The 17032-nt window shown below is 44.2% G+C and overlaps 4 protein-coding genes across 5 annotated transcripts; 3 read left to right on the top strand and 1 right to left on the bottom strand.

Moving 5' to 3' along the window:
* Window positions 1–86: 86 nt before the first annotated feature.
* LOC129590972 (uncharacterized) lies at window positions 87–3478 on the top strand. The gene is made up of 9 exons (XM_055486439.1): window positions 87–247; window positions 322–514; window positions 796–920; window positions 1124–1329; window positions 1404–1580; window positions 1932–2401; window positions 2467–2608; window positions 2882–3087; window positions 3145–3478. The coding sequence occupies exons 1-9, from the start codon at window positions 195–197 to the stop codon at window positions 3187–3189; spliced, it is 1617 nt and encodes a 538-aa protein (XP_055342414.1). The 5' UTR covers window positions 87–194; the 3' UTR covers window positions 3190–3478.
* A 1626-nt stretch (window positions 3479–5104) lies between these two features.
* Window positions 5105–8137, top strand: LOC129590975 (cathepsin B-like cysteine proteinase 5). The gene is made up of 9 exons (XM_055486443.1): window positions 5105–5236; window positions 5340–5532; window positions 5608–5732; window positions 6012–6217; window positions 6276–6452; window positions 6514–6983; window positions 7256–7391; window positions 7570–7775; window positions 7840–8137. The coding sequence occupies exons 1-9, from the start codon at window positions 5184–5186 to the stop codon at window positions 7882–7884; spliced, it is 1611 nt and encodes a 536-aa protein (XP_055342418.1). The 5' UTR covers window positions 5105–5183; the 3' UTR covers window positions 7885–8137.
* A 1810-nt stretch (window positions 8138–9947) lies between these two features.
* On the bottom strand, window positions 9948–11484 carry LOC129590907 (rhodopsin-like). Its single transcript, XM_055486352.1, has 2 exons — window positions 10636–11484; window positions 9948–10154 (listed from the first exon to the last, which is right to left on the bottom strand). The coding sequence occupies exons 1-2, from the start codon at window positions 11482–11484 to the stop codon at window positions 9948–9950; spliced, it is 1056 nt and encodes a 351-aa protein (XP_055342327.1).
* A 1168-nt stretch (window positions 11485–12652) lies between these two features.
* LOC129591012 (uncharacterized) lies at window positions 12653–14216 on the top strand. Of its 2 annotated transcripts, none has more exons than XM_055486492.1 (4): window positions 12653–12951; window positions 13305–13340; window positions 13427–13543; window positions 13922–14216. In XM_055486492.1, exons 1-4 carry the CDS (start codon window positions 12904–12906, stop codon window positions 14054–14056), a joined length of 336 nt encoding a protein of 111 aa, XP_055342467.1. In that variant the 5' UTR covers window positions 12653–12903; the 3' UTR covers window positions 14057–14216. The 2 variants fall into 2 exon arrangements, with proteins under 2 accessions (XP_055342467.1, XP_055342468.1); XM_055486493.1 differs by lacking the exon at window positions 12653–12951 and adding an exon at window positions 13032–13165.
* The last annotated feature ends 2816 nt before the right edge of the window (window positions 14217–17032 follow it).

Below are 17032 nucleotides of genomic sequence, written 5' to 3' on the forward strand. Positions count from 1 at the left end.
ACCGTTCCCTTGCCAAACTGCTGACCGGCAATTGTTAGTCGACGCATCAGCAAGTGCACTTGATCACTTCTTTGTCAAATTGTCGCTATATTAACGGCTGTTTGCCGGGGCTGGCCGGCTTCATTAGGAACGTACAAGTCAGTCCGTCGTGCTGCTTTCCGGGAATAACCATCTGCTTGTCTCCATCGTTCGCCATGGCACCGGTAGTGAAGTGTTTACTCTTCGCCGTAATTGCGGTGAATTACGTGTACGTGGAATTAATTGATGCTGTTGATCACAAGAAGGGATATGATGGTTAAATGAAGTGTTTTGCATCTGCAGTGTCGCCAAGATTCCTCCGCCGGGTATCAAGAAACTGAGCGATACGCAGTATGAGAGCCTGCCGAAGTTCGAGCCGAACAGCCGGCATCGCGCCGTCAAAGCGATACCTGATTGTTTCGACGCGCGGAAACGCTGGCCGAAGTGCAAGAGTATCGGGGATATCCGCAATCAGGGAATGTGCGGTACCTGTTGGGTAAGCAGTGCATAACATCCTGATTCTTCCTAATTTAGCGGCCCGCCCCGAACCTCACAAAGCAGACTGTTACAGCAATACTACATAGATAAAAATTTCATTGTTATGTTATTCGAAATACCAATTATTGTAACAAGTAAGAGTGAAGAACCAGCAAGCTACCCAACCTCGGCAGTATTTCTTTACTTCGCTATTTATGGAAATACAGATAGCGCAGAGTTCCATTAGCAGAGGATCATGACCGCCATTGAGCCATAATCAGAATGCGCGTTGTCTTGCAGGCGGTAGCCAGTTCCGCCGTCCTCTCGGATCGCATCTGTATCGCCTCGGGAGAAAAGGATCAGACGTACATTTCCGCTGAGCACATTGCCGGCTGTACAGATCTGAAGCGCAATGGATACGAAAAGTGCGGGCCGAGTACTGAAATATTATAGTATTCGACAACAGCATGCTGACCTTAAAATAAGGACGCTATGCCGCTGCCGATCACTGTTATGATAAGGCTAGCTGCCAATTATTGGCGGATACCAGGCGCTGTTTACTATTGGCAATTTCTCTTTACTTCAAAGTTAACTGCGACACTGGCCACATTAAATGCGCTTTATTTAGCTGTCAGGGAGGCAACGACAACGCCAACGCCTACCGGCAGGTAGCCACCTTCGGCGTGGTCAGCGGTGGCAACTACAACAGCAAATCGGGATGCATGCCGTATCCGCTGCGCCCGCTGCCCGACTCGGAGGCCATCGACATCACCTGCCGCGATCAGTGCACCAACACCGGCTTCAAGCAGAGCTTCGAGAAGGACAAACACTACAGTAAACATTATTGATATTAAAATTATAATTTACGTTTCCTAGCGTAGCATTTAAATAAATTTTGTATCATGTAGTCGATGCATTCTGGGCGTCGTACATCGGGCAGACGCCGCTGAACGGCATGCAGAACACCCCGGCCGCGGAGACCGCCAAGAACGTGGAGCTGATGAAGATGGACATTATGACCAACGGACCCATCACCGCTGCCATCGTCATGTACACCGACTTCGAACCCTGGAAGCCCGAACAAGGTGCGGTTACTTATCAGTTATCACACTAAAGGTGATGTTACTATGAGTGGTCTTACCCGGTTAGTACTTAGTTTGCTTTAAAGAAGAGTAAATCTGCACCAATAACGTTGCAGTCTAGTAGCATTTCCTTAAATACTCAGTAAACAGTCAGGTGACTAAATTTCTGAGTAAGAACTTCTCCTCCAATGTTGGTGTCAGACAAGAGGCTGGGTGTTCAACATGAACTCATTAATTTCTACAGGTTACTCTTCCCTTAATGAGACAGCCACAATATAGCGAACTTCATCCGCATTAATATACCGGCTGTCTTGGCCAAATAAAATTGACCAAATTTTTAATCGACCGTTGCAGGTGCTTACCGAGGCCCGGGTGCCGGCGCCCAAGGCCCCATCGGCGGACACGCCGTCCGCATCATCGGTTGGTGCAAGGACCCCAACGGCGTGCCCTACTGGCTGATCGCCAACTCCTGGGGCACCGACAAGGGCGACAAGGGTACCTACTGGATCGAGATGGGGAAGAACGTCATCGGGGTGGAGGACATGGTGTCGGCGCCCATCATTAAGCAGCCCAACACCTGCCCGACGTCCCTCTGCGAGCAGGCCTTCGACCAGGTCATCCGGCTGCATCCCAACGACCCCAGTTCTGCCGTGTTCGTCTTCCAGGGCAACTGCACCCAGGAGGTCAAGGTCAGCGCCGACGGGAAGATCACGCCGGTCGGGGCACCGGGACCCATTGCCAGTACGTTCATGGGGGGTCCGAATTACGGGCCGATCCGCTTCTGGGTGGAGGCGCAGAACCCGGCTGAATTGTGGATCGCCAGTGTATGAGTATATTGCAACGAATGAATGATTTTTCAGGCGGATTGTAATAGATTTTTGCGCGATAGGATAACGGAAAAGCCGGAGTGTGCTTCGACACGCCACGCGCCGGTAAAAAAGGCTGCCGTGTGGGTAAATTCAACGTCAACACCATGGACCAGAACGCTGGACCGATGACCATCACCGCTGGCGGCGACAAATATATTTATTGTAATTATGATTTACTTATAAATAAAAAAACTTTTCTAATAATTATATACACTTTCTGGATGCATCTTCATTAGTTTTGTCGTATAAGTAAATGTTGACCCCTTTATATAAGAATACAAGTATGTGCAGGAGATTTACAGATATTGGTGCGAAGAAAACTGGATTGTAACGCATGGGTAAAATGTATCATAAAACATACGCAACGTTTATTTTTTAAAAGTTTTTATTGAATTTATTTATTTGTTATGTACGTCAGCTGGTTTGTCGTTGCAGATACGGATGCCGGTCGCGCCAAGCAGATCTACAAATTCCCGGGACGCAGTCCGAGCGGTCAGGGCATCGACATCGGCGACGCCGTCAGCAGTAAATTCAAAAAGGTCACGTCCATCCTGGACATCGACGGCAGCAAGATGCTGGTGTGCGGTGTCGGCATCAAGGGACAGCCGGCCTGCGCCACGCTGGCTTACGATACGTGGAAGGTAAACGTACGACCTTTATTTCGCGCATACCCACTGACAAGTGGTTTGTTATTGCAGTTGTCGAATCACAACACGCTGAAGAAAATCGTGACCAAGTGCTGAAGGAAGGCTGGCATCGTTTCGGGGAAAGGCCTGGTTGTTGCCACTGAACGACTGATTACTGTGAAAGATGGTTGTAACAATCAACTGAAGTATTCTTTTCCGCGTGCCGCGTAATGGGGTATTTTAAATTAAGGGATGGTTTGGGTTCCATAGTCACGTTGGTTCTACCTAATTGTACGCTGGCGACTACGAGATGCAATAAAATTTTTTTTGTTTAAGTGAAACTGACTCTCGATATTGTAATCGCGTTATTGGAAATAAATCAGTTCTGCATAAAAATCTGGATCGGCTTGCTGCACTGCACTCGCCGCCATTTATAAACGTGCTGAATAATGCCGCATTCAATCTGAACATGACGGTCACTATTCAATGTACTCCGTGATGTCCAGGTTATAGATTTATATTTATTTAACTGCGTTTACGCAATAAGCACAACTTTAAAAGACTGATAATTAAACCATGCTTGCGATTCTCTTAACATAGAGGCTTAAAAAGCAAAGCGTACGACATGAACTATGAAGGTACCGTAGTGTAGTGGCATATGCAGGCTCCATTTCCGCTGGTTGTCGCGATTATTAACAACTATTAGTATTGACTGATTACATGGTTCATTTGCTTTAGTATCAATGCGAGAAATTTTTCCCTAATACTGTATTTCAGCAATAAATTATGTTTTATTTTAGGTGACCACTCCGTACACACCCTTTTACTCCGTACACAACCTTTCGCACTCCCTTTCATTCCGTGCACAACCTTTTAATTTTTTTTAATTTTTTCACAGCAGAGTTATTTCTGGAATAAAAAAAAACGCGCAATCTCGACCGTTTTTTGGATTTTGAACAGCAACGTTTTTCACCCTAATCTCCGCAAGATCTGCTCCGTAACACTTGTATATTCAATCTTCGCTTGCCACGTGAGTTATTTGTCGACGCTGCCATACACCAGGACGTCTTCGTCGGAACGGTCCCATGATGTTGCAAAAACGTAGTAATATTTTTTTTGTAGTTTTGCTTTTCTGTAGTAATATACTGTAGATTACAAGTATTTAAGTATAATACCTATATATAAATATATATAAAAGTTTGGTAGTGCACCGAGTGAATGGTAGTGCGCAAAAAGGTTGTGCACGGAATGAAAGGGAGTGCAAAAGGTTGTGTACGGAGTGAAAGGGTGTGAAAGGGTGTGTACGGAGTGGTCACCTTTATTTTATGCCTAAGTCCGTATCTTAAGTACACCGAAGAGAGTTAGCTTGTAACAGAAATTTGCGCATGCTAGACCGCAGCCAAATACATACAAATACTTATCTGTACTGCCTGAGAATTATTTCACTATTGCACAAATACAGTAATCAAAGCGAATTTCTTATTTATTTTATTTTATTAGTTTTTATGCATCATTGGTTTACCGTTTATGCTTGGGGTAAAACTTGAAACTGTATAATTTTATGCTGGTTTTACGGCTAGTTTTTATGTGTTCTTCCCTTTATTAAATTTTCGGTATTAATTTTCTTAAAATTCCCAACAATCACTAGAAATTTCAAATGGCATTTCAATTTCAAACGAGTTTAACATAGTAGCAATACCAATTAAAAAAATCCAATTGGAAAAATCCCGGAACTCAAAATGGATGCTTCCTAGTTTCTATTTGTATTTGTATTTCAGCGTTAAAATATGCACGTCAACAGTCAACTAATACTATAAACCGTGCTGCGGTTTTCACGTGTTGTCCTGCTTGCCCAGCTCAGCCTACACAGCCGCGACGCGAAGTAGAACGTTCGTGACATTTCCACTGGCAGTGTGGAGACCGTACCCGGGAAACCGCTGACGGTCAGCGCTTATGGCCATCCACTTAACAGGCACACATTTCCGGTGTAATAATATAAGGAACGCCACCAAAATGTTCATCCATTGTACCCGGCAAATTATTTCGCGGTGTTGGTTAGGCGCGGACAACACCAGGGAACATTTATCCAACAGAGGATTATCGGCTGAACCATGCGATCGGCAATCAGCATACTGGGACTGACCGTCATCGCCGCTACACTGGTGTAATCATCACGCATCGTTTTATGTCATTATCCTGTATTCTTTGATTAGTTTATTACGTTATTGATTTTTCTCAGATTATTTATTAACTGGGGTGGCTTGTAGTGCGGCCAAAATTCCGCCACCGGGTCTGAAGAAGCTCAGCGATGCGACGCTGGAAAATCTGCCCAAATTCGAGCCCAACATCCGGCACCGCGCGGTGAAAGCCATCCCTGACTGTTTCGACGCGCGGACGAAATGGCCCAAGTGTAAGAGTATCTCCGACGTCCGTGATCAAGGCATGTGCGGCACGTGCTGGGTGAGAATTCTCCGTTTAAATAAGCTGTCTCGCTAAGGACTAAATGGCAGTAGATTAGATGGTGTTCTGTATCAGGCCGTCGCCAGTGCTGCCGTCCTGTCAGATCGCTTTTGCATCGCTTCCGGTGAGAAGGATCAGACGTACATCTCCGCCGAACATCTGGCCGGATGCACGGATCTCAAACGCAACGGATACGAAAAGTATAATTAGATGCTGTTGTCATTAGAGCCTAACGTATTCCCACGCACGTACTCTGTACATAGGTAAAAAATAACTACTTTGCCGTCTTTTCTTAAAATTTGTTGCAAAATCTTTCCCTTGATTTTTAACCCATTTGTAATTTGCACTGTACGTAAATTTTTTTATTTTTAGCAAATTATTCTTATAGTTAATTTTCATTGTAACTACGGTATGTGCAGCGAATGTCGGTGCCATTAGATTCGCCATTACACTAACGTACGTCATGTCGCAATTTATAGTTGTCAAGGCGGCAACGACAACGCCAACGCCTACCGGCAAGCGGCCGTTTACGGTGTGGTCAGTGGCGGTAACTACAACAGCAAATCGGGTTGCATGCCGTACCCGCTGCGTCCGCTGCCTGACTCGGAGGCCATCGACATCACCTGCCGCGATCAGTGCACCAATACCGGCTTCAAGCAGAGCTTCGAAAAGGACAAACACTACAGTAAGCTTACAGTCTCGGTCTCGGTACAAGTTTTTTTTGTCAAAACAACATCCGTTAGTCGATGCTTTTTGGACCTCCTACATCGGATCCAAGCCCCTAAACGGCATTCAGAACACCCCTCCTGACCAGACCGCCAAGAATGTGGAGCTAATGAAGCTGGAGATCATGACCAACGGCCCCATCACCGCCGCCATCGTCATGTACACTGATTTCGAACCCTGGAAACCCGAACAAGGTACCCTCGAACCCGCATTCCCTGTTCGCTCACAAAATAAACAGGAGACCGGTTATTAAAGGAGCCTACCGGGGTCCGGGTCCGGAAGCCCAAGGTCCCATCGGCGGGCACGCCGTCCGCATCATCGGGTGGTGCAAGGACCCCAACGGGGTTCCCTACTGGCTGATCTCCAACTCGTGGGGCGCCGCCCGCGGAGACAAGGGCTACTACTGGGTGGAGATGGGGCAGAACGTCATCGGGATCGAGGATATGATAGCCGCGCCCATCATGAACCAGCCCAACAGCTGCCCGGCCAGTTTGTGCGATAAGCCCCTCGACCAGATGATCCGGCTGCGGCCCACGGAGCCCCAGTCGCCGGTGTACGTCTTCCAGGGCAACTGCACACAAGAGGTGCAGATCAGCGCTGACGGGAAGATCACACCGGTGGGAAAGCCGACGCCCATCGCCAGTACCTTCATGGGCGGACCCAACTCCGGTCCGATCAAGACCTGGGTGGAGGCGCAGAATCCCCAGGAAGTCTGGATCGCTAACGTACGTACAATGCAAGTTTTTGCAGCAAATAAATGCGGATCAGTTGGCTGTTTATTAGGCTAGAGTCTCATTCATTATCGGAATTAACCAGATAAATCGCACCACCAACTAAGAACAGGACCGGCGATTGTTAGCTAAAAAACATTCACTAAGCTTCCGCTGCCAAATTAATAAACCCATTCGCGATGGTACTGCTTTCTAATTGAAAGATCGTTAAAAAAAACGTAAAACCAAAACTGGAAATTGATTGTTGTATGATTTTGTCGTTACAGGAAAATGGAAGAGCCGGTGTCTGTTTCGACACGCCGCGCGCCGGAAAGAAAGGCTGTCGCGTTGGACGGTTCAACTCGATCGATAAAAACGCCGGGCCAATGACCATCACTGCTAGCCGCGACAAATATATCTACTGTAAACTTTATAAATCCCGCATTCAAGCAATAACAAAATATTATTACTGATTACTAAATTAATAAATATTACTAATAATTAAGTAATTTTTAATATTATTGTCGGCTGTAATTTTCACCTGCGTAATGTTACGGGTAATTTACGTTTTACGCCAGCATTCCTACGTAGTTTATTGCAGATACCGATGCGACTCGTGCCCGGCAGATCTTCAAATTCCCCGGCGGCGGCACGAGCGGCCACGCCATCGATATCGCCGACACGTTCAGCAGTAAGTTCCAGAAGGTCAACTCGCTCCTGGACATTGACGGCAGCAAGATGCTGGTGTGCGGCGTGGGCATTAAGGGACTGCCGGCCTGCGCCACCTTCGACTACGCCACCGAGAAGGTATGTCGCTTCTTGACCTTTGGCCGTGCGTGTTCGTCCTTGTACAAGTGGTTTGTTGTTGCAGCTGTCCAATCACAACACGCTCAAGAAATACGTGACCAAGTGCTGAAGGCAGGGATTCTGTAGAAGCTTGTTTTTAACGCTGATCAGCAATGGTTCGGTAAAGACGTGTCAAGTTTGGCGCCCGTGCCGAAGTAATCTGTACACCTGCTTGATCGGCTATCTGCATACCGTTCACACTCTTGTTGATGACAGAATGCATGTAACTGTGTAAAACGTTTTACCGACTGGCTGATCCGTAAAACGATTTACCAATCAACCCGAAGTTCTGTTGTTGAAAAAAAAAACTAAAAAACTAATTGGAACAGGCGAATCCCTGTGGTACTCAAAAGTCACCGTATACATACATACTTACGTTTTCCTACGCTTAAAACCAATTAGAAACATTTTCTCCAGAATGTTGTAAATAAAATCAAAAATCAGCTCGTAAAGATAGGGAAATTTGGAAAATATAGCGGTTTTCCAGACCAAACGTGGTTAATTCACCTGACCACGCGTTGACAAGTCCATAAAGACCAAAATAAGCTTCGTTTTGTACGGTAAGATTGTGTGGATATAAAGATACAGTCAATTTTATAATATGATGCAACTCTTGGTTCCCTATCACCTTCTACAAGCCAAATACTGTTTTAATGTAGTCGCGAATTATGGTCGAAATTAACAAGTCAAAGCATCCATTTTGGTAATTGCCACTTATATTGTGCGATATCAGGTAATTGTTTAAGTAGTTTTGACTTTAGCACAGTTAAGTTACTCAATCAGAGTTTGGTTATTAAAGCAATTAAAGCACAGCATCTGCTTCATTTTGTTTCGACGAGCCGGTTTCTAGATTGCTTAAAACGTATATATTTTCATAAGCATTGAATTTTTTGCAAGTTGCACGGCATATGAACAATTTCAGTGTCGTACGCCGGTACAGCATCATGTGTACCAACTTCTGGGTATTATAAAATGTGACACTGCCAAAATAAAAATAAAAATTACTGCTGTCACAATCGTTTCACGCATTTTACACACTTATATCCAAGAAAGTTCTAACTTTTACCGAAGCGAATATAGTAAACAAAAGCCACCGCACTACACAATTTCTTGTTTCACAAGTATCTCTGAACTGTCGAGTGTCGACAGTGTCGACTGGTCTTGAAATAAATAATTAACATTTTTTGCTTCAGTGTTTTGAGATTTGGCTGTGCCTTGCACACCTAGGTTTGCTAACTGTTCTATCATGAGTAAATTGGAGCCGATTTTTTATTTAATTTTGGGCAAAATATTTTTATTACGCTGTCAATTGTAGCCATATGATCAATAAAGCATAACGGCGCTGGAGATATTATGCGTTATGCAAAAACAAACTTCGAAAGCATAGGTAAATTAAAAATATTATGTCGAGCCTATAATAGCATTGCTGTTATGTACACACGAGCGTCGAACTAAAAAATTTGCAAAATTTATTCGAAAAACATTGGTGTTGGCCGTCTACTGCATAATTTACAAATACTACGCTGTTATGATGACCATGGTCCATGGAAGATAGACGAGAATGAAGCTGAAGCCACCACTCTACAACATTCCTGGTTTGGAGGGTATGTTGTCGGCTGGGGTTTGAAAATAAAGATTGCCAAATGCAAGCGTGTACAATAAAACGAATCTAGAAGCGAAATTCGAACTTTGCTGCTATGGGATCTGATAAGATGTGCTGAATTCTTCCACGTACACTACAAGACGCCAACATGTTTGAAGATTCTTGAAGGTCGGTCGGTGGTCGAGGACTCCGGCGACAAAGCGAGGCAAGCAAATTTCCCAATGCAACACAACACACACACTGTCAGTGGGAATTCTGTCTGCTCCAATTTGTCGCGCGTCAACACGAACCCCTCTTCGATCGTGACCTTTATGCTGCGCAGCGGATCCTTCACAACACCAGCAAACTCCAAGATTAGATTAACGGTCATAACAGGTTGGAACAGAGACATGTGGTATGGGTGCTCTTTTACGGAAACCGCTTTTATTTGGAGACGATCGAATGACGCTTGGCTTACAAGCCAATGACTGTGGGCGCTTGTTTTACCGTCAATTGACGGTGTCGACAGGAAGAAGCGTCGTACGTCGTGGTTAGTAGACGTACACCTTGCAGCGGGATTGGCTGGTGGAGGTGGAGCGTTTATGCGGGGTGGGCAGCGACGCGGGAGAGGACGTGTTCACGCGGGCGCGGCCTTTCAGCCGGAAACACAGTCGACTGGAGGGAAGATGTAGGCTCAGGCGCTCCAGCAAAGAGCGCAGAGCGAAGCGGTGTTCACGGCTCATACTCAGCAAAATCACCTGTAACCAAACACCAAAATCAGCGCAATCAAGGAACAAATTTTTGAAACAGCAAAGCATATGTACTGATGTACATATATTAATGTACGTATACTAATGCACATAATATAGAATATTATGTACTAATGTACATATAAGATATCATGTACCAATGTACATATGCTAATAAATGAATCGCTTGAAACTTGTACGTGTACTATAACCACGCGCTACGAAGACGACACTTCGGTTTTTACCAAACTCGAGCTTTGGAAAAAACTCGAACTAGTAAAACAATTATTACGCTTCTGGCTTGAACGAGACGATGTGTAACAGTTAAAAAGCACCCAGGCTGTGCGAAAATAAGGTTTAACATAGGTTTTTATAAAATCTGCAATATCATCCTTGCGTTTGTAACAGAAACACAACACCGCTTCAACACAAGTAGCAAACAAAGAACCAGGACAAGCAGTTTGGCACGACACCCCTATAAATAATTTACCGGCGTTCCCGCACTGCCGCAGATCATCACCGTCCGCAGCCAGACAAAGAGCGTGTAGTTGTCCTTCCAGTAGTGATAAAAGTAGGTGGTAATCACGGGAATGGGCAGGTAGCACGCCAGATACCACACATACACCACCAACAACACCACGCTGATCGCGCGCTGTCGGCGCTGTTTACGCTGCTCCGCAAAGTTCTGCGTGTCGGCCACTTGCACGGCGCGCCGCAGCGCCCCCACCACCAACGTATAGCACACCGCCTGGATAATCATCGTACCCGTGAAACTAACATGCGTGTACATCGAAAAAAAGACACCACGCGTTGGTTGGACGCCGCAATGACCCAGCGGGTTGAACCGGTTCAACGTTCCCCCGACGCCGAATAGCAACGGCACCGTGGTGGCTAACCCGAGGATCCAGATAACGATGATAGACAAAACTAGCGGCCGGTGGCGAGTGTAGCGCGCGTAGTGATGCGGGAAGACCACGGCGATCATGCGGTTAATGGCTAATAACACCAGCGACCAGTTGGAGAGGACGGTTAGCAGGATCTGGAAGAAAGCCACCGGGACGCAGTTTATGTGGAACGGGTGGCCGGTCTGGTGCGCCCAGATGGCCGTGTTGGAGAGCGGGGTTAAGATAGCCATATTGGTGACCTCGACGGTTAGTGCGTGGATGACCAGGAGGTTGGCGCTGTTGCGGTAACGCCGGCGGACGCTCAGCGACACGATTAATAACGTGCTTAAAATTGACCCGACGGCCAGGATGACGCTGGTCAGGATGAACCAGGTCGAGACGAAGGAGTTGGATAGTACGGGCGCAACGCTAACGTTGGAGATATTATGCGACATTTTTACAAAATATTACGGGATTGTGCGGAAACCGGAGTTGTTGGCGTTTGAAGAATAATAAATACAGTAATCAGGATAAAACGAGGAAAATAGGTTGGAAGAAGGAAAGGTCGCGTATGAAACGCAGCTCAGCCGGTGAGCGAAACTGAATGGCTGCGCCACGCAGCCCGCCGACTGCTCGTGCGGCGTAATTTGCGTATAGTGCTCTCCACTTAATTGGCATCGTTCCTTACAGGATAAGGCTGACTGCGTCAACAGACCCGCGGAGTTGTATTGACGCGCTGATTGTTAGTCTAATTAACGCAGCACTGTGCTTGTGCTGCTTATACCGTAGCGGCTAGCTGTGGGGAAAGAACGAGGCGTCTTCCGGTTTGATTGTTAGAAGCCGTAATGATGTGTTGTGCCGAGAATTATGTGCATGAAAACGAATACGTTTTCGGGGCGGTATTGAAGCATACATAACATGCAAGCGCAGTTCGCGCAATCCTTAGCAGTTTTTGCATTTGTTTCATGGCCTTGTGTCGTCAAATTGTTTGTCTACATTGACGTGAAAAGCGTTTAATGTACGCCCAACACACTGTAGGCGAGTTACGTGCGAAATAAAAATTTTACCACACTTTAACGCAAACTAATGTACGGCGTATCAAATGCCTCATTATCTACTGATTTCCTTCGAGTTTTACTGACTAATGCGTATAGGTACTCGTAAAGGCGAATATGACGCGGAACCACGTTTTTTTCATCGGAACCAGAAACCACGTTCGAAATTTTTATGATAAATTGTAAAAAATTCTGTTGCGATTTAAAATTTGCAAAAATTCTAAAAAATACATTTTTCAGAGTGAATAATCTCCTATTTTCGCGATGCATGCGCCGATAATCTCCCATGAAGAAATGACCTGTTAACATAAGCACCGGTTTCAACTTTCCACACATAAATATTCTGCAGATTATTAAATTCCTGCTGATTGTGAGTGTTTTGTTAATCCGAAGAAAAATAGAGGCGCATTGATCCACCAACAGAAATCTTGATGACGACAGGAATGTCTCGTAAAGACGAAACCGGATTACGGCCGCTACTATACGTACTTCGCCGCGGTTTCCTGGTTATTTACCGCGACCAGCTAAATAATTCCTTAAACCGCGCGACAATTTTAAAACACTCGTTTCCACCTCCAAACGAATGTCAAGGAAATTTTTCGGCTATTAGTGAGCTTTTAGATTTTCTAAAATTTCGTTACATACGTCGATGTACCGTACCGAAAGCGACTGCAGCTGCCGGACACCATAGGTTACGTAAACTGTGTACTGCATTCCTGGATTGTCCTGGTCGTGTCCTACTTAGATTAAATTATCAATACACCACTGCCGCAGATCGATAAGTATAATCAATTCAAAACCCTTCCTAGAACTCCAGCCATGACCTCCTCGTTGCTGTCTTGTATCCTGTTTGGCGCTGCTTATCATGTGAGCATCGAATATCTCTGAAGAACATTTCACGCGAATTATCACTGTGTTTTCTAAATTAATCCACGTTATTCCACTGATTTTGTGTCACCATGTCATGGCTATAATTATTTTAATATTTTTTGCGCATCAAAATTATTAATAACTGTTTACTCCATCTTCTAAGCAGTATCATCATTGTTAGCAGTATCTTCAGTAACCAATAATCATTTTGGTTAAGTATTTTGTAACTGCCGTAAAGCAGAAGTTTTGCAGTAAAGTAAAAAATTATTTTACGTAACGCAATTATTTTTGCAAAACAGGAAGAACAGATACAGCGGTTATACAGGATGGTAATTTCTACGGCTCTTTAGGTTTTGATGAGCAACGTCGAAGCCGCCGGAAAGCTTGTGAGTGCTCAGTGAAAATTCTTTACGGATACATTCGGCTTTTTGTGTATTTGAAGAAAAATAAGACTTATTTAGATTTATATTAGAGCAACTATGAAATCGGCCGGATAAGAGACCTGTACAAAACTGGGAAATCTGCCAGCGAAATCAGCAAGTCCGTCAATGTGCCCAAAGACAAAGTGGAAGCGGTCATCAAAATGCAGGTAAATTGTACACAAAAACGTTATAATTAAACGAAAAAAATAAAGAAAATACTAGAAAAATGCACACTGGAATGCATTAGCAGACCGGAGCTTTGCTAAGGCGTAAATTGTCTTATTGTTTTATTGTTACTTCCGTAACGAACTTCCGCAACGGACACAGATACATTTTTGCATTAATGCTGAAATAAGAGGACCTTCGCTATGTAACGCTCCGGTCGATCATGCGTATACCCTACATGTACATGTACATGTATATGTACATGTATATATACTTACATGTATATAAACGTAAATGAATGTACCGTATATATTACATCTGAATGGCGGTGTCTATCTACGAACCTTAATTAAATTTGCAAGTAAAATCTTGTGCTGCAGAATCTGTCGTCCAGCCAAACCCTGCAGATAGCGCAACTCCTGCAAGCCGGCAAACCGATATCGGAAATCAGCCGGACCACCCGTCAAACGGCGGATGCTATCAACGCGGTCAAGCTGGTTTACGCAATACGCTGATTAAATAATTCTGCAATAATATTATGCATTTCCCTCAAAAAAATCGCAGGTTTTACGCAGGTTACGTACCTCGCTGACAGCATTACTGTGTTCATAAATGCCACTATAATGTCTGCAGTCTACATTATTATAAGTTTCTTTAGATCAGAACGATGCAGACTGTGACGAAATAAATGAAAGCTAAATCTATCAAGTACCAGTTCCCAGTCTACGTGCACGTTTTAATGGACAATATGTGCCATACATCGGCTGCGAAATCATAAAAAATTAATTTTATTTTAAACCAACATGATAAATTATATTTAACGATTTTATTTGACATCAGGTAAGCGAAAGCCGTGTACAAAATTAATGTAGTATTGCTATCCGGAAGAAAGTCCCCCGCTATACCGCAGCAGAGCAAATCTGGGGGGATGTATTGTACGGCAGCTCATAATACCTCGTATTATACTAATTATACGTACATACCACGCATCACGGCATCCGTACGCTAAGCAGTATGCGGTGTATCAAGTACCTACTTAAGTTTATTGGCAATAGCCGCCCAAATGGCAATAATTGCAAGCGCTGGTACACTACTTAATAGTTAAAAATTAAACATTAAAAAAACAACCAAAATCCTTATCCTCTCTCGGATTAAGAGGCAGTGTACTCAAAACAGCCGTAGCATTTCCTTTAACAACAGCTAAACTAAAACGCTGCTTGAGAAAAGCAGTAGAACGCGCTTCGCCCGTTATGTCCCGAATCTTTCGGCCCATGAAATGCAACATTTCACTGAAAGCAGGGCCAAAAACTCCCAGTGTCTCAATAACCAGCGGATAAAAGAGGTAACCGCATTCCAAAAAAGAATACGTCCGGCGCTTGGAATTTTCTGCCACTTACTTACTTATCGTTAGTACCTACTTACTTATCGTTAGTTGTAAACGTTAGCGACGTGTATATTGGAGATTTTCACTACGGCCGTAGTTCCGCATTCTACATTGAATAAAATAGTATAGATATAAACTTAATTCAAGTTAAATCGTATTCACAATTTCGGATAGAGAAATGGTCAGCTCCTTGGAGGGAGAACCAAGGAGATATCCGGAGAAGCCCGATCCACGGCTCTTTTAAAGCAGCGTACTAGCCTCGCAATTATTAAAGGAAACGCGGCGGCTGTTTTGAGAACTTTACCGGGCAAGAATAAACTGGCTGAAAATACTGATTTTGGTTGTTTTTTTTAATTCTTAATTGTGCAATGCTGGCCGTAGTGATACGAATTACGACTGTTATGTCGCGGCATGATCATCAGTAAAGAAGGTTCTCTGTTTCGGATTCATTTCCATGGCATTAATGCGATCTTGTACAAAATTATAGTGCATGTTAATCATTATTTACACTATCATTTATAACCACATAATTGCTCGTAATCTGCCGTATCAAGTCATCGTTTTGACTTTACATAATAAGCTTTCCTTTTATTTCAAACTTGTGCAAGCAATGCCATTATACCATTTACACTAAAACCAAAATCTTGACCTGATTATTTTTATGCAAAGGTGCTTCCAGCACGCAAAGTGCGCACAATATTGCAGAAAAAGTATTCGTTCGTAGTATTTTTAATGCATATTTAATGTTTCACCAAAATCACTCTCACAATCTCAACACTTCCGGTTAGATACTTAATAAGATACCTCATAAATGATCCGTTTTTTATTTGGTTTTTCTTCGTGTTCAACAAGAATGATTACCTCATAAATGTGCAGATAACATATCTTTAGAGTAGGTTTTTGTTTTGTTAGAAAAATTGTGACTTTTGTACCGCCAGTCTGGATTGAAAAGGGCTGTCATATTCTTCATAGCACATTATGTTGCAAACCCAGAACACATACGAATGGCAGATGTTTTGTTCAAACAGAACCCATTTCCTGTTGTACAAATTAATAGATAAAAACTAACAAGTTAGCAGTACCTATTCTGTCACGAGATTCTGTACGAGCGGTTGCAGATACTTGGTAGTCCGGCCGCTGCGTAAGCTAAAGTTGTCCTACCTGGTAAAATGGTACTCGTAATGGTAGTTATAATGCATTACACAGAAAACCAACGGGTTCCGACACGGCCCGAGACAGTTAACCAGCACGTAATACCTGGAGTCCAACAACAGAAAATCGAAAATTCGCCGGATCTGCGAAAGCACACAGCTGGCAAAATGATGACTACGTGGACAATTAGCGCGATCCAGTGGTCGATCGTACAAAACTCCAAAATACTTGAAACCTATGTACAGCGTGATATACTATATACACTCGTATTATACTATAGTAATATATATGTAATAACTGATATACTATATAATAACACTCGTATTATACTATAGACATGGGTGTTTGGTTTTTACTGGCTAATTTTATTAATACAATTTTGTCATTACCGACGGGAAACCAGGCGCGCTGTCGTCCATCTTCCCGTCCATAACAACCGCCGACAAAGGCTGGTAGTTCCCGATATATGCAGGCCGTTGTCAGCGGTTGTTATGGACGGCGTTGATCCAGCACAGGCGTTGACATATTCCGGAATCGTACACGGACCTAGTTCTCAGTTTGACAACGAGGCCGGTATACGATTCCGGCTTGTCAACGGCTGGTTGTGGGCAGTGGATTCATCAATGGATTTCTTCTACAAGGCAACATTGGAATGCCTCACTTATTTTCCTCCTTTTCTCCGGCATGGCGGATGCACCGCGGTGGATCTCTGAGAAAGGTCGTCAAAATCAACGAAACCCACACTAACAACGGGATGCAGAGCGCGGGAACATCCCGGTTGAGGAATTCCCTGTATGGCGGCCCGGATCCACCGGGGTGGACGCAGATCAAAGATCCCAGGAGCGATATATATCCGGCCATCAGTCGATATATCCGCCTGAACAATGATACTGGAAATAGGGAGTAACGGCACGGCACGCTAAATGGACATGTTTTATGATCGTAAATGGTATAA

This window comes from Paramacrobiotus metropolitanus, unplaced genomic scaffold, assembly GCF_019649055.1.
Source record: "Paramacrobiotus metropolitanus isolate TYO unplaced genomic scaffold, Prichtersi_v1.0 Parri_scaffold0000043, whole genome shotgun sequence".
Lineage (NCBI taxonomy): Eukaryota > Metazoa > Tardigrada > Eutardigrada > Parachela > Macrobiotidae > Paramacrobiotus > Paramacrobiotus metropolitanus.

Bases quoted from the DNA above. Each gene is read 5' to 3' on its own strand.
- LOC129590975 (XM_055486443.1), top strand. From the start codon at position 5,184: ATGCGATCGGCAATCAGCATACTGGGACTGACCGTCATCGCCGCTACA. The intron at 5,237-5,339 runs GTAATCATCACG...GGTGGCTTGTAG, and splicing joins GTCATCGCCGCTACACTGGT to TGCGGCCAAAATTCCGCCAC. The intron at 6,218-6,275 runs GTAAGCTTACAG...AACATCCGTTAG, and splicing joins CGAAAAGGACAAACACTACA to TCGATGCTTTTTGGACCTCC.
- LOC129590972 (XM_055486439.1), top strand. From the start codon at position 195: ATGGCACCGGTAGTGAAGTGTTTACTCTTCGCCGTAATTGCGGTGAAT. The intron at 248-321 runs GTACGTGGAATT...TTGCATCTGCAG, and splicing joins GTAATTGCGGTGAATTACGT to TGTCGCCAAGATTCCTCCGC. The intron at 1,581-1,931 runs GTGCGGTTACTT...CGACCGTTGCAG, and splicing joins ACCCTGGAAGCCCGAACAAG to GTGCTTACCGAGGCCCGGGT.
- LOC129590907 (XM_055486352.1), bottom strand. From the start codon at position 11,484: ATGTCGCATAATATCTCCAACGTTAGCGTTGCGCCCGTACTATCCAAC. The intron at 10,155-10,635 runs GTAAATTATTTA...GTTTGGTTACAG, and splicing joins GCGGCAGTGCGGGAACGCCG to GTGATTTTGCTGAGTATGAG.
- LOC129591012 (XM_055486492.1), top strand. From the start codon at position 12,904: ATGACCTCCTCGTTGCTGTCTTGTATCCTGTTTGGCGCTGCTTATCAT. The intron at 12,952-13,304 runs GTGAGCATCGAA...ACGGCTCTTTAG, and splicing joins TGTTTGGCGCTGCTTATCAT to GTTTTGATGAGCAACGTCGA. The intron at 13,544-13,921 runs GTAAATTGTACA...CTTGTGCTGCAG, and splicing joins AAGCGGTCATCAAAATGCAG to AATCTGTCGTCCAGCCAAAC.